Here is a 22643-nt window from a genome sequence, read left to right on the forward strand (position 1 = left end):
AAACAGCAAGCTGAAGCCAATTATAAAACTGTCGTGGCGCTCCTCTCCTCCTCCATCTGATGCATCTTTAGTTTTTGGCTTCGTGTGTTTGCCGTGTAACCCGAGATGATGCCAGAAAATATCCATTGGAAACACACAAATGGGCTAAAAAAAAGAAATGCAAGAAGGAAGACCAGAAACTGGCCAAGGAACCAGGACACTGAAAGAAATACTCTCTACTGTTCTTAACACTAAAAGAAGCAGCCATTAGAAGTCACTGAAATTCCCCACAAATTAGTTAAGAAAAAGGCATTCTAACTTTAATTAGCATAATAATTACTTTAGAAAAGAACCATTTTAGTTTCAGTGTAAGAACTTGCTAAAGGCAGGGAAGGCCGGGAAGGCAGGGCGGGGCAACAAGTGCGGAAAGACAAGGCGAAAGTAAAGCAGCTGGACAAACAATTTGCATTTTTTGTCAGATTTCTTGGTCGTGTTCTTTTCATTTCCCCGTTTCTTAGTCAGGCCAACAGTTTGACATCCACTGCAAAGTGGGTGGTAGTGAGAGGTGGGGGGAGCACCTGCAGTGGCAGAAACAGATGGCTCGAAAAACAACAAAAAAATAAATATATCTGTAAGAAAAGAACGGACAGAAAAGCGAAGCAGACGCAAGACGATACAAAGCTCACAGAAAATTCAGCTAATTCAGCACTTTCCACGCTCAGCTGCAGTTGATCCGCCCAACTACCGCACCCACCTCCACCCCTCCTCGCAAAGACAAGGTCAGATTGCAGTGAACGTAAACCGAAAATATCGCAAAAGTATTTATAAACAAGATCAGGGGGTTTCCCTTTCCCCAACACTTCTGATTGCCTCTGCAGTTACTCATTTCCGTGGCATATCGCCACACAGTAAGAAAAAAGTGGTCATTTAATAGCTTAATTTGTTTGTGTTGGACAAACGGATACGTTCTGCTGTTGCATTTCCGATTAAATTTCAACTTCATAGATAGATTTACTCTATGCCTGGCCTGCTCCCTATCTGTAGGGTTCAATTTGCAGAACAATTTCAGGCTCCATGGAACGCCCCCGCAAAACCAAAGGCCTTCAAATGCAAACAGCAACACAAACGGAGCCTAAGGGACTCATTGTGGTGACTACACTCCGTCCTCACCCCGCACCCCCCAGAAACCGAGAAACCCCTTCCCTCTCCACCGACAAACCCAACGCCATAAACTATTCAGACGCCTCATGTTGAAAACCCCAGCGCAAATGTGAGGTTATGTGCACTGGCCCCCGCGAAATTCAAATCGGAAATTTGTTGATTTTGTATTTAATATTTGGTTTGGCGGGCATATAATACAATGCAAAATATAATGTTTGGTTCGCCAGCCCCGGGGGCAGGGATTTATTGTACAAACAAATCACCGCATTGAAGAATGTTTCGTGGGGTTTCGTGAGGCTTAAAAATATCTAAAACATAACTTGTGGAAATATTATACATAGTTTATGTATGGCCATTCTGATACAAGTTTATGTTTCGAATTGAGGTATTTAGCTAGATATGCATACAGCATTCTTACGTGTCGTTTGCAGACTTCAGCTCAATCTTCTTTAATCTGTAATATCTCAGAAAGACTCAGCTGAATGATGATGCATCGCAGAGTAAAAAAAGCTTTTCACAGGGGAAAACAATTCAAATAAATAATACTATAAATGGGAACCAATCTGGAACTTCCTGGGAAAAGATAAGATAAAGAGATACGATAAACTATGTAATCGGATATTTTCCTCTGCCCAGGCAGCTCCTTGGCAACATTTTTAATCAGCATAATCGTAGATTTTCCATGAACTGCGCGATATGAGACAAACTTCTCACTTTTTCCGCTGTAATAAAAACTGCAGTAAAAAAAAAATCACGCAACTCAAGTTCTAGACTCGCGAGTAAAGCTCATTTAACAGTTATGCTTATGCTTAATGATTCTGGTTCCATTTTTATAATTTTCACACAGAAAACACAGAAAAACGGAAAAACAATACGAATTCCAGTTGATCGTGGAAAAGCGTGAAATATTTTCACACTCCAGAAACAGAGAGGCTAGATAAGCTGGTTTTATTTTTGCCCAGACGTTTTTTTTTTTTTAATAAATCAAATTACAGTGAAAACTCAAGAGGATGAAAAATTTTAGAATTCAAAAAGCAAACGGTTCAACACTGCAGACGCCTCACTGTAGATCGAATTTACTATGTTTGCTTGCCTTAATTTTGATAAGTCGAAAAATTGAGAGCAGCAAAACAGAGAATCGAAGAAATGCAGCGATCGATCATTCGAATTTCGAATTCAAATTCGAACGCGAGGGTTCTTTTTTCGAGTTGCCTTTTGTACGGCTACTTCTTGTTTCGAAGTTCCCACGGCTGTTTGTTTTGTACTTGTTTTTCGTCAAAAAAAAAAGAGACGAAGACGAAAAAACAAAAACGAACGAAACGTAGGGGAATGCAAAAGAACAAGAAGCATTAAGAAGAAGAAGAAGAAAAACTTACCCGCGTAACAAAAAAAGCAGCTGTCCCAGTAGCATAGCAGAAGCAGCGCTGCAAGCAGCGAAGCCGACGGCGGCAGCGACGGCATCTCAATGGTCGCTGTTGCTGTTGCTGTTGTTGTTTTTGGACGACGTCGACGCAGCGACGACGCCGCGGATTTGTGCATTTGTTGTTGGCTTTTGGTATTTCTTGGAGTTTCTTGATTCTTTTCACCCGTCTTCCTTCGCCTTTTCTACTTTTTAGTCTAAGGTCTAGTTTTAATTACACATCTCTCACATCTTTTTGGCTAAAACATAAAACAAAGCGAAGAAAAACATGAAATTTTAAACGTCACTCTTGGAGTTTTTGCTTTGTGCCAGCCATTTGCGCACACACAAACACATACACACGCACACACAAGCACACCTGCCACAGGTAGAAGCAGAAGAGCGTGAGAGAGGGCGATCAAAAACGAATTGTGAGAGAGAACGAATGAGAACGAACACAAAAGCAAAAACCAAAAAAACATCTCTCTCTCTATCGCTCTCACTGTTTTTGAACCCTTTTTCTTTTGGGTTTTTAAGACTGGTTTTTGAACCCGTTTTCCACATGCAATTCTCTCATGCACACACTCACTCACACACACACACACTGGCAAATATTCGTGGCTAAGTAACATTTAATAAATTTGCTTAAATAAACAATGTTTATTTTATTTCGCCTAGCTTTTTGGCGGCATATTTTCACACACAGAACAACAACATAATATAACAGAACAAAAATCCAACAAAAAACGCGATCGGTGCGAAAGAGACGGCGCGCTCACTGCTTACTGCTTACTACTTTTTCTTCTTCTTTACTTTGGTAAATTTGATGTATGTATTGTATTTTAATTAATTTGTTTTTGCCACTAGATAGGTAACAACAAAAACGTCCAGCAAACGCCTAAAATCACAACAATTAACAAAAACTCGAGAATCCGGTAGTCAGAGGTCGCAAATCGCAGTTCGCAATCGCAGAAATTGCAATTTCGTCGACGAGCAGCCGAGAAACAACCGTTCACTACGCGCACAGAAAACAGACTGCGCTGCCTCTGACGCAGTGTCTGCTGCTCGCTGTTCGCTGCGACGTCGCTGCTGCTTGCTGGCTCTGCTGCTTCGGCCTCTGCCGACGACATGCATAGTGGGACGCGTATGTTAACAAAAACGAAGCAAGTGGCGCAACCGCAGAGAGGGAAATGTATGTGGGGGTAGGTAGTAGTTTAAATTAAGAGATAATCAAAGCGTTTAATATATAATATATAAAAGCGTATATATTATTTAAAATAAATATTTTTAAATCAAAAAGAAAAGCCTCGTATTTATATAAATGAAAAAAAAATACCTACAATTTTGTTTAAATTAAAAAATAAGAATTATAATAAATAACATAAAAATCTAACAATAAAATGTTGCAAAGTCGTTAACAGAACTATAGTCTAAGTTTCACGTTAATTATAATCTCACAATCAAATCATATCCTTCCCACTGTGCAAAATCCACTCAAAACCAGCACACATTCACTCGAAATAGCCAACTTCGCTCAACTTCGAGAAGCGAATGTTTGAGTGAAATCCGATTGCCGTTTGATTGGCGAAGTTCACAAACGAAATATATTATTTTAGTTAATTTAAAAATAAGTAGGTAGTATCAATGATACAAAAATATTTGAGGAAAGGCCAGAATTTCAATTGCTCTTCAGCTTTTCATTTTTTTAAAACAAATTAAAATGCTGCTTCAGTTTTAAGTAATTAGTAAAGAGTGCTCCAGTTGCAACTTCTGACTTTGGCTCTGTGGCATTGTGAAGTTGCAGGAGTGTTTAATGGAAAATGCATGTACAAATATGCAAAATAAATAAATTCCGATTACGCTACCCCCCTCGTTTTCGCTTTTCACCTTTTCATTTTTTGGCGCATACATTTTTAAAGTGTGTTAACAACTCATTTTGGCTATTAAACTTGGCGTTTTCTCCGCATTAAAATTAAACACACACACACACACACACAGAATGTATGCAAAATGTAATGCAATTGTAAGTTGTGTGCGTGTTTTCCCATTTTCCACACACACACAAGTTGAAGAAAGAGGAAGCAGCGCAACACGCAGGGAAAGATGAGAAATAAAATGTGCATTTCAAAATGCACTTAAAAATTGTTGTCGCTCCTCTGCGAGTGTGTGAGTGTGCTCGTTCTGGGCGAGTGTGTGTGTGCGTGTGTGTCCCGCCAGAGGTCACAGGTCAACTTCGTCGCCTGCCAATTAAAACTTTTTATGCGCTGCGGCGGCTCCACACACAGAAAACGACCAGACAAACAGCCTTTCTAGAGCTGGCAGTTCCCCACTGTGGGATGATACTCCATTTATAGGGTATCAATAATATATCAGAGTTTAAATTGATATAGAACCCAAATCAACATATTTTTGAGGAACAAGAAAATGGTTTGAGATGATTAGAACGAAACCTTTAGACATAGTAAGAGAACCTTAAACCCATCTAACTTTCCAATTTGATATGGAAATTAAAATTGATTTTAAATAACGAATTTAATATTCGTGAGAATCATCAGTCCGTGTCACGCTCTCGTCGTCAGTAACCACGCACACACACACACACACACACACGCTGGCAAGCGCATTTTCAAGTAACTTTATTAATGCGATTTCAGTTAATTAACAACACAACAATTAAGCGGCCAAGGGCCGGCGAGAGGGGCGAGGCAGCGGGCTAGGGGACTCGCCGAAAAGAAGAACTTTTTAATCATACATATATATATAAATTTATGTATATGTATATATATATATATGCATATGTATATGTATTTATAAAGAGAATAGCTAGCGAGAAGTGCACTTGCCGTCAATAACGAGTGAACGCAAAGTTCGAAAAAAAAACAGATCAATATTATTTTTAAATTTAAAGTTATAAGAAATATTTCCAAAAATATCAGACTGTGGCTAATCAGACTTCCTTTAATCCCCTTTCCCTATCAAATCGATCATTAAATGCCTTTTCCGTGAGTCATTTTCCATCATCCCTTTTCACTCGACCGAACAAAGAACAGCAAAATACAAATAACCAAAAGTTACTCAACTGTTTCACTCAATTTCAGCCACGCCCCCCTTTGCCCACGCATGTGTCGTATTGTTTTGAGTTGGAAATTTTGTCGTTTGCGCAACAAGTTGGCAAAATTCAACCGACGCCGAGATTCTCGGCGACTGTGTGGGTGTTGCCGTGTAAAGGCGTTTGAGTTAATCTTTCACCACTTTCACTCTTCTGTTTGCCTGCCACACACACACACACACACGCACACACGCATGGGGACACATAAACACACAAAGGACGGACAGGACACACGCAAATCGGAAATCCAGGCAAAAGTTTTCTTTTGCCTATCAAGTGGCAAAAAAGTGTTGCCTACCTTTGGGAGCTGAAATATCAGACTAACGGAAAATCAGGAAAGTGAGAAAAACCCATGAAAAGTGCAAATCTAGAATGCCCGGGAAATGGACATCATTTTAAATGGCTGCCCAGAAAGTTGGACAAAGCAAAAAGTTAATTAAATAAAGCGGGAAATGTCATTAAAATGCTAAATTATGGAGTTTTTCATTTCAGTTCAATTTTATAAAACGAAATCCAAGGTAAAGGCTTATCTATTAATTAACTAAAAGCTGAAGTAATAATAATGGTTGTACGTACAGAAAGGCTTACAGGAGCTGATGAGATTTTGGTTAGAATAATACCATTTTTGAGGGGGAAATCGGCATTAACCGAAATTTGAAAATTGTTCTAACAGAAAATTAACATTTTTTTGGCTTTATATCTTTAACTTGGTCAAAATAAGACGCACAGCTAAAAGGATGACTGTTTTGTGAAGCTATCGACCAAATCCAGCGACCCTCATCATTGTTTTTTTTCGATTTTGAGAAATTCATTTTATGGTTAAATTTTGGATATTTTGTCAGGGGTAACATTGTCTTTTTTGGGAAGAATGGCAAAAATTTGACATTTTAAACTGTGAATGCAGTTTTATTAGGAATTAAAAAACGAACTCAACGAGGTATGGCATTTGATATTTGGACCATTATTGACTTAGTTATGGATACAGTACTGTCTTGTTGAGAAGGAAAATTTGAGTAATCAGCTTTCGCATTTTCGATAAGGGGTAACATCATCAAAATTTGAGAAAAACGGATAAAATTTGACATTGTAAACTGTGAATGCAGTTCGAATGGAATTTTAATTGCGAATTCATTGATGTATGACATTCCATATTCCGACAATTATTAACTTTGTTATGAGAATAATTCTGATTACTTTTGGCCAAAAATCATTATTTTGAGTTTCGACAGATAATGGTACTATATCGGATCGGTTTTATTCCTATAACTTAGCCAAAACAAGCCTCAGAGCTAAACCAAAGACTGTTTTGAGCAGCTTTCGACCAGAACAAACTTTCCTCATCATTGGTTTAGAGATTTTGTGAGTTTGAAATTTTAACACATTTTAGGATTTTCTGTAAGGGGTAACATCATAAAATTTTTCGAAAAATGGAAAGATTTTTACGTTTCAAGGTGGGGACACAGTTTTGTTGGAAATCAAATTACGAGCTCAACGAGGTATTAGATTCAAAGTTTGGACCATTATTGCCTTAGTTATGAGGAGAATACTACCAATGTTTGGGGGAAATGGGGAGAAGCCAAATTTCACACTTTCGATAAGGGGTAACATCATCAAAAATTATGAAAAATAGCAAAAATTGAACTTTTCGAGGTGGGTATACAGTCTTGTTGGAAATTCGAAAACAAACCCAACGAGGTATTACATTCCATAATCGGACCATTATTGGCTGAGTTATGGGAATAATAATGTGTCTTGAGGAGAGAAATGAGATAAAGGGATAGGGGTAACATCATCAAAATTTGAGAAAATCCACAAAATTGTGACTTTTTGAGGTGGGGACACAGATCGATTGGAATTTAAATTACGAGTTCAACGCTATATCACATTCTACATTCCGACAATTATTGGCTTTGTTATTGGAAGAATTCTTGTTAGTTTGAGACCAAAATCAGGATTATGGATTTCGACGGAAAATTATCATAGTTTTGGTCGGATTTATTCCTATAACTTGGTCAAAAGAAGGGCTCAGACCTAAAACGCAGACAGTTTTGAGCAGCTAACGACCAACACAAACTTTCCTCATCATTGGTTTGAGGATTTTGTGGATTTAAATTTTTAACAAATTTTTGGATTTTCTGTAAGGGGCAACATCATCAAAATTTGCGAAAAATTGAAAGATTTTTACGTTTCAAGGTGGGGATACAGTTTTATTGAAAATTAAATTACGAGCTCAACGAGGTATTACATTCCATATTCGAACCATTATTGCCTTAGTTATGAGGAGGATACTACCTTAGTTTGGGGGAAATGGGGAGAAGCCAAATATCACACTTTCGTTAAGGGGTAACACCATCAAAAATTATGAAAAATAGCAAAAATTTTACTTTTCAAGGTGGGTAAACAGTTTTGTTGGAAATTCGAAAACAAACTCAACGAGGTATTGCATTCCATATTTGGACCATTATTGGCCAAGATATGAGAGGAGGAAAATGGGAGTAAGAAATTTTCGCATCTTCGATAAGGGGTAACATCGTAAAATTTTCTAAAAAAAATGGCCCAAATTTGACATTTCAAACTGTGAATGCACTTTTGATAAGAATACGAAAAAAAAGTCAATGAGATATTACATTTCATATTTGGCAGCAAACTAATAATATTGACTTGCCCAGCCGCTGTAAGGGGAATTACAAAGTCAAAAACAAAACATAATCACATTTAAATGATCCACTTAATTAAAAGGGAAAAGAGAAATTGGGAAAGGGAAGCTGTAACTCTTTTCACGTGATTGAATTTGAAAGCGACGGAACACGACCTTTTTTTTTCAGCTATTAATTGTAATTGTAATTGAAAAAGCAATTCTCATGCTCCAGATAGCGATAGCCATCTTGGTATTATTTATTCCTACATTTTGTGTCATTGCAATTTGACTCTTCATTACAAATTCCCCCAAAAACCCACCGACACCGACACCGCCCCCGACGACGACGAAAAAAAAATAAAACTTAATTATGCCTAATTGAGTTAAATGATTAACGGAGCATTTCACTCCCCATTTCCATTTCCATTGCCATTTCCATGTGACCTGTGATCCATTCAATTTCCACATGGCCAGTCGATTGGTCAGTCGGACATGGCTTAACACTCAAATTGATTTGAAATGTGCTTAAAAAATTATGCTACATACGGACGCGGCAGCAACAAAACGGCAAAAACATCAACAGAAAGGTGTGCGAAAGTGTGTGTGTGTGTGGGTGAATTGGGAAATGGAAAATGGAAAATAGAAAAAAGCACAGTGAAAAATAACTCAGAAAAACCTTTTAGCTCCCCAGATTTGTGTAGTAATCTTAACTTCTTAGCCTTTCAAATTTTCCAACTTTGGTTTAAGATCAAGCTTAGTTTAATCTTCCCAACTAAGCTTAGTTTTATCTTCAACCTAAACTTAATACTCTTTGATTTCTTTCAGCGCAGACAACAAGCAAGCGAAATGCATTTGAGAGAAAAAAAAAGGAAAAACAAATCACAACCGGTCAACCAGCCAGCCAGCGAGCAGCTCCACTCATCTGACCTCCATCCACATTATTTGGAAACCCCTTTCCAGAGCCAGAAGCCCAGGGGGGTGTTGGTGTTGACAAGCTCGTTGGCAAATCACACAAAGTATGCAACAAAAACAAACGGAAAAATCGTGGAAAACAACAGGGAAATTGGGATTTGCAAGGGCTAACCATTGCGTAATGCCCTTCACTTTGAAATGGAAACCTTAAACATGGGAAAATTGCATTTGGAAATGGGAAATGCAATCAACATGTTGGGTGACTTTTAAACTTTAAAACTAGAAAACCTTCTTTTTAAGTTTTTCAAAACAAAAAAAATCGATTAAATATTAAAACTTGACAATCGTGAAATATCGCAAAACCGAGAATATCCAAAATGATCCGAGGAGAAAGGGCATTATCCTAATCCCGACTAGCAGCTGTCAAATTTATTTGCACACGAAAATCCATCTGGCTTGGGCCACGAACCGCAACTGCTACCACGTGTCCGAGCCCCTTCCGTCCCGAACAGCCGCGGGCGACCCTGGAAACTCGGAGGGAGAGCGCAACAAGTTCCTGCAGTAGTCATTCCAATCCAATTCCTTTTATTGTTGTTGTTGTTGTTGCTGTTTGTTCTTCGGCATTTGCAACTTTTGACCCCCTCGAGTTCGTGTTGCCAATCAACACCTACCCCCTGCCGGGGCTGCCGCCCCATGGCCGTGCCATTTTGACAGGGATATAAGCCAGGACTTTGCGTTATTGGCATTCGTCGTGGATGTGGACGGAGACTTCGGGACTTTAGGATGCAGATGGAGATGCAGATGCAGATGGTGATGGAGTTGTAGCCGTTCAATGGACACACGACTGCGGATGCGGATTTGCGGATTTGCGGACATGAACTGTCGTTACGGACACGAACACTTTTGGCTAATCGAATTTAAATTTCTGTCAAATGAAGCGCATCTGGCGAATGCAATTGCAGATTGCAGAAGGTGGCAAGTAGAGCTCTGCACTTGAAGAAAATGTGTGACCCAGACTTTAGGCTCATCATCATCTCGTTCCTAAAAACTCTACCAAAGACTGACTCTCCTGAACAACCCAACCAGCTGCAAGTTTAGTTTCTTTCATTATTAAACTTTTCTTCAAGTGTAAAGTGGGTGTGGCATGCCCACGTGTTAGAGTGTTTGTATGTGGCAGCTTATTTAATCAAAATTCCTCTTTGTGTGACTAATGCGACATTGAGTGAGCGGCGATGAAACGGCGGAACGGAAAGGGGCTAAACCGGAGGATCGAGAAGTTCTTAGACTTTGGTTTGTGCATCGTAAGTGGTGGGCGTGGTCCCGTGGGCGTAATTGCCGAAAACTGAGGTGTCAATGGCATATTGCAAACACATATATCCATGGCAAAGCCATTGGCTGTCATTGCTGGATGTCGATGTCGAGCATTGTTAATCTGACACTTTATCGATTAACGAAATTACAACCGGCCACTTGACTCTGGGGTAACAGAGTGGCAGACGGCCAAGGGGCGTGGCAGCCATTACAAGGTAACTAACTAACTAACTAACCGCTTAAGTTGTCAAAAGCTGTTCCCCCACAAGGAATTTGCCGATAATCGCTCAATTAGTTGCGGATTAATGAGGGCTTTGTTCAAAAATCAGCTTCTTTTCATCGACAAAATTTGATAATTTAAAAATTAAATTAATTTAATGGCAAATGTTGGATTTTTTAAACGAGAAACAAAAGCCTAGCTAGCGATATTTGATCATAATCTGTATTAGTTTCACTATATCAGATTAAGCCCCAGTTAAGCCTTCATTAAATCTTCCCTTTTTCCAGCTTTAGCGAATTTAATTTAAGCTCCTTTTTTGTATCGAAGCTTACTTATCGAGAACTTGTGATTCTTTTCGATTAACTCGCCTCCAGCCTTTCCCTCGATAAGCAATTGCCCTTCAATGCCCGCCTAGTGGGTGGGTGGCTTGGAGGAGCTGTTTGCGGTTTTCGACGAGGCGCCTGCCTGCTGCATTGCGACAAGTTGGAGCTTCTATCAACTGGTGTCCAATTTTTTATGGACGGGTAAAAATGGCAATGCGCGACGCCGTAAATCAGGAGTGCCGTTGGTGTGCCTGGTGGCCTCCAGGTGGTGGGGATTCCCAACGGATACGCCCCGGTCAGGGGCAGACCCACCTGGCAGACTGTGCTTGGCCAGGCCAGCAGCAGCAGCAGCAGCAGCAACAGCAGCATTGTTGCGGATTGTGGCATTGTCTTGCGGCATGCGACGCGCATAGTGGTGCCAAAGCAACTTGAAAATGCAGGAAATATGAAAAAAGAGAAGGCGGTTTTCGAATACCTCTCATCTAGAGAGTATTTACTGTGCTTTTGCACCTTGTTCCCTGTTTTTGAAGCTTCTGTCTTCGATAATTAGAATCGAAAATAAGAATTCTTCAGCGATTTGGATCCAGGGTTGACCGACCCCCAGTCGGCGATTGTCATTGTAACCGTTTGTCAATTATGTTTCGCATGCAGCTGAAAACGTTGCATTTCCGACGCCGCCGTTGCCACTGGCCAATGTCGAGTGGCGACGAGGCGACGTGGCCAAGAACAAAAGACGGCCAAAACAAAGGACACAAGAGGGAGGGGCGGCGGTGGATAGGCCACCACACCGTTTGGAAGCATGAGAAGCACGAGCGGAGGGAGGGGGGCAGGTGGATATGGCAGGCTTTAGCCGAGTCTGGTCTTCGGTCTGAGCCCAGGCATCCGGAAGTTTGCGCTGACATTCATTACCATAATTCACAACAGCTTAAAACATTTATGTGGCTGCCGCCCCGAGCTCGCACAGGCAGCCCAAACACCCACCCCCTTTGGGTGCCGCCCATGCTGCAGTCTGTTGTTTGCGTTTGGATTATGTGCAGGAGCATGCAAAAAGGGATAATAAGGAAAACTTGAAAATTTGTTGCAATTATTTTAACTGCTTGGAAATGGCCGTCACCCCAGCAGCCCAGCAGTCCACCAGCCCAGCACCCCACTGCCCTACCCCCCCTTCAGCACTCCACTTTACAACTTATTTCTGGGCTGGCTTGGTCCTAATGTGGCCCACGTGCCAGGACCTTGAAAGTCCTTCGCCAAATGCTACACAGCTCGACATCCATTTGATATTCACATTCAAATGCACATGTTTTCCATGTGTTTTTCTGTGAGTTGTGTGAGTTTTCCATGTGTGGAAAACCTTTTTCGCCAGCTTATATATCTCTGCTCTCCAGAAAAATCCTAACTGCCAACTACTTTCACATATTACTTTCGATTCCTAACTATATACTTTCGATATAATTTTGTCTATGTGTACTCTGAGTGCAGCAACCTCGAAAGACGAGGGCGAAGCAGTACTTTTGCTGTGCTGGCCAAGCGAAAAATGAGGAAATAAACTTGGTTTTGATAAGAGCCAGCAAGGCAGCAAGGCAGGGAGTGGAAGTGGAAAACTTTTTCCTAATATGACTAATAATTTCCCTAAACAACTCACAGCACTTAATTAACTTAAGTGCTGAAAAACCAATACTCTAATCACACCGATTTTATAGATCAAAGTAGGCTTTATAAAGTTGTCTTTCAGTAGTCGTTTTTTCAATCGGTTTACCCCCTGCCAGTATTCAGATTTGGAGCCTCGTGTCTAGCACTTTTGAAATAAAACTTTTCAATTTTTCCAAAAAGCAAAAAAAAACTACGTAAGTTCTTAAGAAGGTTTTCCTAACCCCAACTATTTAACACACCTACAGAATATGACCAATCAAATAAAGACGGAGGATCAGGTTAAGATCAGTAAGATTGTCGAAAAATTGGTCAAGCAAAATTCCAAACGTACCCGTGACATATTGCTGAGTTGCCCGGAATTGTCCGGCAGCCGGGCGGCTGCGGAGTTGAACTCATTGGTGCCACGTGACGGACCAGCACACACTTACCGAACTGGTCAGCTCTTGAGCATCGGACGACAAGTGGCCCACCGTATGGTGGATCCCAGCCAGGGTGAGCTGATGCCCAACCGTGGCCAACTGGACGATCGCCTACGTTCCGCTGGAATCTATCACAACCGGCTGGGCCATCCCTATGTACCACCTGGACCTATAGGACATGCCGAACTGGAGGAGGGTGGACAAGGTGACACCGATCCCAGCAAGTCTAACGCATCCAAGGGAAACTAAATGGTTTTAACGGACCCATTACCAAGTTTATCACTGGAGTCCGAAGTGCCAGCGAGCTCGTGAGATGCAGCAAGATGCAGCATGACGACTACCTAAATCTCTATTGCCCAGCTCCGCATTAAATCAGTTTTAATCACTGACATATCCAAAAATAGTTTCCTTTTGGACGGGGATGACCACTAGAGGGGATGCCTGGATGTGGTCATTACAGACCGAACTAAATCCCGAAAATCATTACAAAAGTAGGTGCCACCTCCTCGTGTACGTACGTGATACTGGATACAGTTAATTATGTTGGTTATGGTCTATAGTTCTTGGCCAAAATGGGAAACTAAGCCAATGACAGATGCTGTCGCTCTGCCTGTCCCAACTGTCTCTCTTCGTTTTCATTCCGTGAATGAAAAATCCCAGCGGTACGTCTCTCCCCTGCTATCCACCACTCTTCTATCCCGTATCCGCGTCCGTGTTTTTATGGCCACAGATTTATGAGCAGCTAATTTACTAAGCTAATTTGTTGAAATTTAAACACACTTGCAGCTGCCGGAGGCGGTGACAGCCAGCTTGTGACATTTTTCAGAATGCGAGAGATGAGATGAGATGCGCATGTGGGTGGTGGTCGTTCGTTCGTTCGTTCCCCACTTTGGCCAGTCCCCTCCCCCCCTTTTTGCGTTGGCGTTACTTCACACGCACCACACAATTCCATATGCAAATGTGGGCAGAAGTGGGGGAGTGGGCCAACCACCTGCAGAGCTTATCTCCGGTTGCCGAGTCCACCAGACACACGCCAAAAATCTACTGGCCATGTTGACCAACTCCTTCTAAAAGACAGAAGATGAGTTTTAAATAAAAACAAAGTGAAAGCATTCTGAAGATTAACTATTAATGAAGTTAAACTGTAATAACTCCTGCCCATTTAGCCACCTTTCTTGTGCAAATCAAGTTATGGTTTTTCCGAGTGTACGCTCTTGCTGAGCAAAAATGCAACCACATCGGACTCATTTGGGAAATGGTGCTGCTTGGCGAGGATGAGGGACGAGGAGGAGTGACAAGAAGACAAGTCACGGCGACCACAGGCCAGGACTCACGTACCGTTGAAGTCTACCATTCATTGTCCTTCGAAAGTCGCTTATCGCTAACTCAGCACTTCAAGGAATTTACTTTTACCAGTCATCACTCTGGGAACCATCTCCCAAAGGGTTATTGTGAATGGTAAGTAGGAGTCAGATCCGAAAATCACGTACTCCCCGGGATGCCTTAGCTATTAATTATCCTTCTGGATCTTAACTGCTGTTTTGTGTTTTAGAAAGTAACTTTTGTCGATTGCTATTAGAGCACCCATTCTATGCTGAGATCATGTTTCAATTTAAAACGTTGGCCTATAATATATTCCTCCCACTTTGCGGACCTTGGGCACCTGCAACGATACAGCTTCCTTCCAGGAGATTTCTCTCATGCATATGTAAAACTATATTCCTGATCAATTTAGTAGCACGCTCCCTTCCATGTCCATGACCATAATGAAAATGTTTGCAAATCGCATAAGAACAGCAGTCGACGGGGTCAAGGGGCTGCTATGCCCATGGGCGTGGCATACAGAGGGGAGGGCCCCAAGAGGGTGAACAATTGTTACACGTATTCATTTCAAGCGCTTTATGCGTTGCTTGTCTTTCGGTTTTACACACAGAAAAAAAACTGATAACTAAAATATTATTAAGCCAAGAACCTTTTCCCAATTTGCTGTTAAAAATTATTTGCCTTCTTCTCCTTCTTGCCACATTTAGTAAATACTTTTACTAACTAACTGATTATTCCATCATTTTGACCCTGGTTTTTTGTTGTTTTTTGTTTGTGTGTGGTGGCTGGCTTTTGTTTTCCCTGTGAGTCCTATCCACTGTCCACCATCATTGTGCCTGACACAGTTTTTGTTGGCTCAGTGGCTTGGGCCCAGTCCCTCACTTTCCCTCCTTTCGCCCTGCTTCCGCTTTCCCCGACTGGCACTGTACTGCACTGCACTGCTCAACTGGCTGGTGTGGCATGGCGTGGCATGGCGTGCCTGTGCGCTGACAGTAAATGCTGAAAATTGAGTGCAACTTGTCGTAACTTTATTTTCAAATATATGCGGAAAGGACTAACCAGACAATGCACAACACACTCATACACCGGCATCCTTGCACTCGTACTCCGCATAGCCGCACTCAATGAGAAATGTGTGGCGGCGCGCATTTAACATGTAAAATTCAGGCGACCAATGTGGCGCCTCCGATTTACATCTCTTTTAGCTTTTGATTTGAATTGAAAATCCTTCCTTACTTTCATTGAGACATAACTTGGAAATCCCTATCCTTCCTTATCTATATATAATCATAATCCTGGTAACATCTTTCCTGACACCTTTGTCGCCTGCCCCACATTCATATGTGTGTGCTAAGTGTTTTGCAACAAAGTTTTTGCGTGCTTTTGTCTGCCGACTACCGACTACCGACTGCCGACTGCCGACTGCCGCCTCCTGGTACTTCGTCCTGGCATCCTGAAACCCTTTGGAAGGGGGATACCCTTCCGCTGCGATTCCTGGGCCACGGGCCATCACTCCGGCTCCGGTGTGCGAGTCCGGGTGCACGGATACGGCAACGGCAACGGTTTCTGCTCGTGCTCCAGTGCCATCTGCACACGGAAAGAAAAACTGATATGATATGCTGATCAATTTGTTGATCTTCTCAGATTTCCCAGTGCCAGTATCATCCAGGGCTAACCAAGTGGTAAGCAATGGCATAATATATGAATCTGATAAATCTTATATAATATCAAGTTTATAGCAAACTGATTTCCTTTTTCTATCTGTGCAGCTGCTCCGTTTACGGCACTCCATTGCTCGGTCTCGGTCTCGTCTGCATAAGCTATGTGGTCTATGTGCTGTCTCCTTTCAGGCTCAGGACCTTTCTCCGTCTCGCTTTCTGCGGTAAATTTAACGAATATGCAAGTCCTGGACAGCTCCTCTTGTTCATTTCGGGTCATAAGTTGCCAGTGAAGTTGTTTAACCCTTTAAGGATTCCAAATTGTCTTGAAAAATATCATTTATTTTATGGGTAACTGCAATTCTCTGGCAAGAAAAGATCCAGAATTGTGAAACCCTTCTTTGGTTTATATTTAAAAAGCAGTCACGCCATAGGAGGGAGGGTAGTCTAGTCCCGGGTCATTTTTCTGACAGCAGAACAAACACGGGTTAATAGTGACTCATGCGGGCACTGGACACTTGCCCAAGACCGACGATCAACATTGACTTCTGTGCTTTTACTTGGCCACACTTTACCCGACTGCCACGCCCACTAGAACCTACTAGTTCCCAACAGACGGCCACCAACCTAGCCCCCCCTAGGCACGCCCACACACTCGACAAATCAATTGGCAATCAATGGACGATGTCCGCTGGTTGTGGTAGTCAATAAATTGCAAGAATTTCTCCATCTCCATCTTCTTCTTCTTGTTCTTCTTTGTCGATGGCCGTTTTTACCGTTACGCGTTAAGTGGCCATAAACGCTAAAGGAGGGAATAGAAGATGGAGAGGAGGAGATGTGTAGAGGAGCAGAGGTTTACCGTTGCATTTACCGTTATGCAGCTGAAGTATAGCTCCGATTTGAGTTCATTTTGTTGCATTTTCCTCGCTGCTCTTGCCTTTGCTTTGTGTTGCCAAAGGAAAGTGTTCTATTCCAATTAAAGCGTTATCTATTTCTTTCCCACCTTCCCTTCCTCTCACCCCCAAAAGTTTTCCACCTGAGCGTGCGTGCGTGTGTGTGTGTGTCAAATCGAGCATTTAATGGCTTGCCTTACGCTTTCTGGGCAGATTTCGTTACCTTTGGCCTGCTGCAAGGACCGATGGATGATATTTCGCCCCACTCGCAAACAATGTTGGTAGTGTCGGAAGCAGTGCCCGAGAACCATCTCGGAGGTAGGAAGAAAAAAATGGGCATCCTGTGTAGAAGAAGGTGGAAGGGACCTCTTTGAGTTTGCATTTCTTTGCCCGGCCAACCAATTTGAATATTATACCAACAAGGAAAAATGAACAAAAAAAGAAAAAGACCGGAAAAGCTGCAGGGAGAAAAACGATCAAAACGACTCCTGATGCTCTGCCAGGGACTGTAACTTGAATATTAATTATTATTTAAAACACATTTTAAGTTGCTTAATAACTAAGCCACAAACTGATTAAAGTACCAAGAAAGTCTTAAGATAAATTCTAAGATTATATCAAAAAGCTAAATAATCTGAAAAAAATTGATTTTTCAAAGTAGCTTAGAGGGACAAGAATGCGGACCACTTGCAAAGGAATTTGAGCTAACATTTCACCGAAATGTCTAAGGACATTTTGATGGTCGAGAATACCCTTTCACACACACATATCCCCACATACACACACAGATGCAGGTATTGTGTGTACGGACAGCCGACAGCTCAATTCTCAGCTGGAAAATGCAGAATGGAGAGGGAAAGGGCGAGAAGGCGGGGGGGAGGGCAAAAACACATCTCTTTTGAAACCCAATGCGCCTTTGGCCTTTGATAGTTCGTTCAAACCTGAGTGAGGCAAAAAATTGAGCCAAAAATTGTAATAGAAATTTTTGTTCTGGCACATTGGCAAATATCGACAAGTGATGGAAGTTTCCCCTTCGGAAAACCCTGCGGCCTATACGAACTTTCCTACCAATTGCCCAATTGCGTGTGGGCTTAAGAATGTTTCTTAAATTGCCATTGTCGATGGCTGATGGCTGATGGCTGATACCTGATGGCTACCTGCCACTAGGTTTCCAGTAAATTGAAGTATAGATAATTCCCATGAAATGCATGCAATTTGAAACTGCAAAATTAATGCGCATTTGCAGTTTGTTTCCCGGTAAATGCCATGCAAATTAAAATTGGGTATTACACGTGTTTACAAAACTACTAATCATGCAGTTCACTAAGCGCACACAATGCCCAGCCCCTGCATGCCATATATTCCCCAGATAGTTAGCCGGCTTTTAAGCCTAATGGGCTTGAAGACAATTGGTTAAAAAAAAAAGAACTTAAAACTTAAATACTTCTAAATAGAAGCTGATTAAGTTAATCCAACAGCCTTAAGCTTGGCTCGCTTTTATACAAAATTTAAATCTGACCATCTACGCGAGTAGATATCAAATTCAGCTTGCTTATCATTTTAATTGGGTAACACAATACTTCCAAGCAGAAGAAGCTCAGCTGATGGCCTGGCCAGGGCCGCACACAAAGGAAAAGCTGCCTGTACTATATACAGGACCATGCAGGCCATATGTCCCGCAGATCTAATTAAAAAATTAATTTAATGCAAATAAAACGGCGGCGATCAGGTGACAACTGTTGCACCACAGTGTGGGGGCAACACTGTCCCAATGCTAGCTGTAAAAATAACAGACAGACCAGTACGAGTGCGGCACGTTTGTGCTAATGGCAATACAATTAATTTGCATTAATAATTGAGTCAACGCTTCAAATTAAAATGTATTTCAATTTGAGGCAGACGATGGCTGATGGCACACGACGGCCCTGAGTTGTTTTGAATTTGCATGCGATGTGCAAATATTTAACTCAATTATTAGCCCAATGAGCACTGATATCTCCGATTTAATTGTTTACCCACTGCACACACACACACACACACACATGTTTACACACACTGCCTGCTGCTGGCCAGGCCAGTACACACGGCAGTGTGGCATATACGAAAATCAACTCGTTTTCACAAACTCAACCATGGCCATAAATAAGTATTTTTTAAACTAATTACCAGGACCATCAACGACGCCTGCAAGTCTGACTGTCTGACTGCCTGACCGGCTGGCTGGCTGGCTTCCTCCTCTTGGGCTTTTTTGCTCCGAATTATTATTATTATTAAAGTTTACATTTGATTTGCTTGTGCATTCGGTTGCGGGCATATATCTTATATATATATATACATATCGTAATATAACTCAAATTAATTTCAATTTGCCGTAAATTATTTGACGCATTCGCACAGCCATGTAATTTATGCAGCATTTAATTGCAAAACTTTAACCGCAAACTAAGCGTAAGGTAAACAAATCATCGAATTTATATATTTTCCATGTCCCTGATCAGGAATGTTCTCTGTGTTGAATGTTGAATGTTGCATGTTGGCAATTAGTGCATGCCACAGCATTATCCATCGAATGCAATTTCTGGAATTCTAAGGATTCATTGACAGTTTTCCACTAAGCAATTTCAGTTTTTATGGGGGGCCACATAACGAGGGAATAACTTTCAGGTCTACCAGCAAATTCTCATCAAGATTTAAAATGAAAATCCTTCGTTTAATTCCAATTGCCAGCACCTAAGAAGCACCAATTGTTTTCCTGCGAATTTCAAGCATAATTATTGAATTATTTTTACATTTGCTATCAAAAGACAGTACTTGGCTTTATCAGGGTATTGTTTTCGCAATCCAATGCAATCCTTTGTTGGCATTATGGAGGAAACTGGCAAGCACATTGTTTGCAGATTAAGATATATATATTCGGTGTAAGTGGACCGGCATTCCTAATGAATAATTGAAACTGGCTGCGGCCCGAGCACCTTTTCAGCATGAAAATTCCAAGATGCGAACATATGCGAAGACCCAAAAAGAGGGGCGGCAGTTATGGAAACCACACCCTTCGTCAAATCTGCGTTACGGATTGGCTAATATAAGGATATACACCAAGCACACATATATATATAAATATATGTTTGGCATTTTGAGAGTGTATGGGATCAAGGACTCGCCAGGCCAGGCACAATGGTACTTACATTTGCCACTTGATTTGCGAACTTGCCTTTGATGTCTAAGGCTGGTGACTTTTGAGGCCTGCCTCTGAAAATCCTTTTGGCATTTAATTGAATTAATTTGGCATCAGCCATCGGGGATTATATTCTATATGTGCACTTGGAGAAAAACCCAAGAGCGTTCTGGCAATTCTCAAAAGTTTAAACGGGAGACTCTGCCACAAACATATTACTTTATAAATGATTTTTCTCTATCAATCCAAAGTTCTTAACTTTAGAGGACCTTAGTTTTTTATCATGTAGCCATGGGAACATTCCTACAGGCCAACGCCAAGGCCTAAATATTTTAGCAAGCCATTGTTGGCAGGTGTCTGCAATTACCCGAAATTCAATTAAGTAATTATGAGGTCAGCGCAGGCTGGCTCATGGCAATTTAATGGCACCCCATTGACGAACACTATAAAAGGTTTAAGCCCAATGGATTCGGCGATTAAAGCATTCCGTCATGCTGTTCCGCAAACGCAAAGCAAAGGGTGACGACGAGGTGGTCACCTTCGACGAGCTCACCCGATTCCCGATGACCTTTTACAAGACCATCGGCGAGGATCTGTACTCGGACAGGGATCCCAATGTGGTCAGGCGTTACTTGCTGCGCTTTTATCTAGTGCTCGGCTTTCTCAACTTCAATGCCTATGTGGTAGGCGAAATCGCTTACTTCATAGTGCACATCATGTCAACGACAACTCTACTGGAGGCCACAGCCGTGGCACCTTGCATCGGCTTCAGTTTCATGGCTGACTTTAAGCAGTTCGGGTTGACAGTGAATAGGAGACGTTTGGTGAGACTACTGGATGATCTCAAGGAGATTTACCCCTTAGACCTGCAGGCACAGCGGAAATACCACGTACCCTACTACAGGAAACACATGAACAGGGTGATGACGCTGTTCACCATCCTCTGCATGACCTACACCTCGTCGTTCAGCTTCTATCCGGCCATTAAGTCCACCATTAAGTACTACCTCATGGGCTCGGAGATCTTTGAACGTAACTACGGCTTTCACATACTCTTCCCCTACGATGCCGAAACGGATCTGACAGTCTATTGGTTTTCCTACTGGGGACTGGCTCATTGTGCCTATGTGGCCGGAGTTTCCTATGTCTGCGTGGACCTCCTGCTTATCACAACCATCACCCAGCTGACCATGCATTTTAATTTCATAGCCGACGACCTGGAGGCCTACGATGGCGGCGAGCACACAGATGAGGAAAATATCAAATATCTACACGAGTTGGTTGTCTACCACGCCAGAGCTTTGGAGTAGGTTGAAGGGTATTTCGAAATCTGCAGAGACTTATCTGATTTCTTTTTCGAATATTTCAGCCTCAGCGAGGAGGTGAACAACATTTTTAGCTTCCTAATTCTGTGGAACTTCATTGCTGCCTCTTTGGTCATATGCTTCGCTGGTTTCCAGATTACGGCCTCCAATGTGGAGGACATTGTGCTGTACTTTATCTTTTTCTCAGCCTCTCTGGTTCAAGTCTTTGTGGTCTGTTACTACGGCGATGAGATGATCTCCTCAGTGAGTCTTTTTAAATGGCTTAATATTATTTTTATATATTTTTGGCACATTTTAGAGCTCACGGATTGGCCATTCTGCCTTCAACCAGAACTGGTTGCCCTGCAGCACAAAATATAAGCGCATCCTGAAGTTTATTATAGCCCGCAGTCAGAAGCCCGCCTCCATAAGACCGCCCACCTTTCCGCCGATATCTTTTAACACCTTCATGAAGGTGATCAGCATGTCGTATCAGTTTTTTGCCCTCCTCCGCACAACTTACTATGGTTAAACCAGTGAATCAGTCGAAAAACTACTTAAGAACATAAACAACATTGGATAATGCCTCGACTATAAGACACCTGTTAGCAAACATAACCTAACCTGTCTTTATAAATTGACATACATATGTAGGCCCTGTCTAATAACAATCTTAACAAAATCACCAACTTTCTCGATTAAATATATTGGCTTATAGCCTTAACAAAACCATTTACCAAAATAAATAGAGCCACTTACCCTAAGTTTCCATCTTATTCGGCGTTCTTATTGGGATTTCTTGCTTGTCCTTCATTCCACTTCCTTTGCCAATATATCTCCTGTGTATGCGTATATGTGTGCTTGCATATGCATACGCCATAGATAACGCCATATATGTAAATACGTAGGGCGGTCACACTTTTTCACTTGTCCCGCGAAGCCTCATGCATTTTCGCATAAATAAAATTACAATTAGAACAATATATGAACTTATGTAAGAAAAATAAAAACACTGACCTGCGATCACATCTTAAGTATTACTTTTCGTGTTCTTACCACTTCGTAAAAGCCAAAACAATAAATGTATGCACATTTTCATATGTTTGTAGTTGCTAATGCTGCCGTCAGAGCGCCACCTTCATTTTTGCACAGAACATACCTAAATAATT

The 22643-nt window shown here is 41.6% G+C and overlaps 3 protein-coding genes across 13 annotated transcripts in view; 2 read left to right on the forward strand and 1 right to left on the reverse strand.

The window, feature by feature from the left end:
• LOC108105452 (protein sidekick) overlaps positions 1–3565 on the reverse strand; it is a 77273-nt gene extending 73708 nt beyond the window's left edge. For 9 of the 11 annotated variants that reach the window (XM_017212051.2, XM_017212050.2, XM_017212049.2 and 6 more), the window contains exons 1-2: positions 3326–3565; positions 2517–2799 (exon numbers count right to left, since the gene is read on the reverse strand). In XM_017212051.2, the coding sequence (XP_017067540.1) occupies positions 2517–2679 (163 nt within the window). In that variant the 5' untranslated portion in view covers positions 2680–2799; positions 3326–3565. The remainder of the gene's footprint in view (positions 1–2516; positions 2800–3325) is intronic. The other 2 variants (XM_017212041.2, XM_017212042.2) reach the window with 2 other exon arrangements.
• A 9228-nt stretch (positions 3566–12793) lies between these two features.
• On the forward strand, positions 12794–13510 carry LOC108105429. The gene is made up of 2 exons (XM_017211999.2): positions 12794–12896; positions 12948–13510. Exon 2 carries the CDS (start codon positions 12951–12953, stop codon positions 13368–13370), a length of 420 nt encoding a protein of 139 aa, XP_017067488.1. The 5' UTR covers positions 12794–12896; positions 12948–12950; the 3' UTR covers positions 13371–13510.
• A 7151-nt stretch (positions 13511–20661) lies between these two features.
• Positions 20662–22198, forward strand: LOC108105414 (putative odorant receptor 92a). Its single transcript, XM_017211962.1, has 3 exons — positions 20662–21476; positions 21540–21738; positions 21794–22198. The coding sequence occupies exons 1-3, from the start codon at positions 20662–20664 to the stop codon at positions 22004–22006; spliced, it is 1227 nt and encodes a 408-aa protein (XP_017067451.1). The 3' UTR covers positions 22007–22198.
• The last annotated feature ends 445 nt before the right edge of the window (positions 22199–22643 follow it).

This window comes from Drosophila eugracilis, unplaced genomic scaffold, assembly GCF_018153835.1.
Source record: "Drosophila eugracilis isolate 14026-0451.02 unplaced genomic scaffold, ASM1815383v1 contig_2167, whole genome shotgun sequence".
Lineage (NCBI taxonomy): Eukaryota > Metazoa > Arthropoda > Insecta > Diptera > Drosophilidae > Drosophila > Drosophila eugracilis.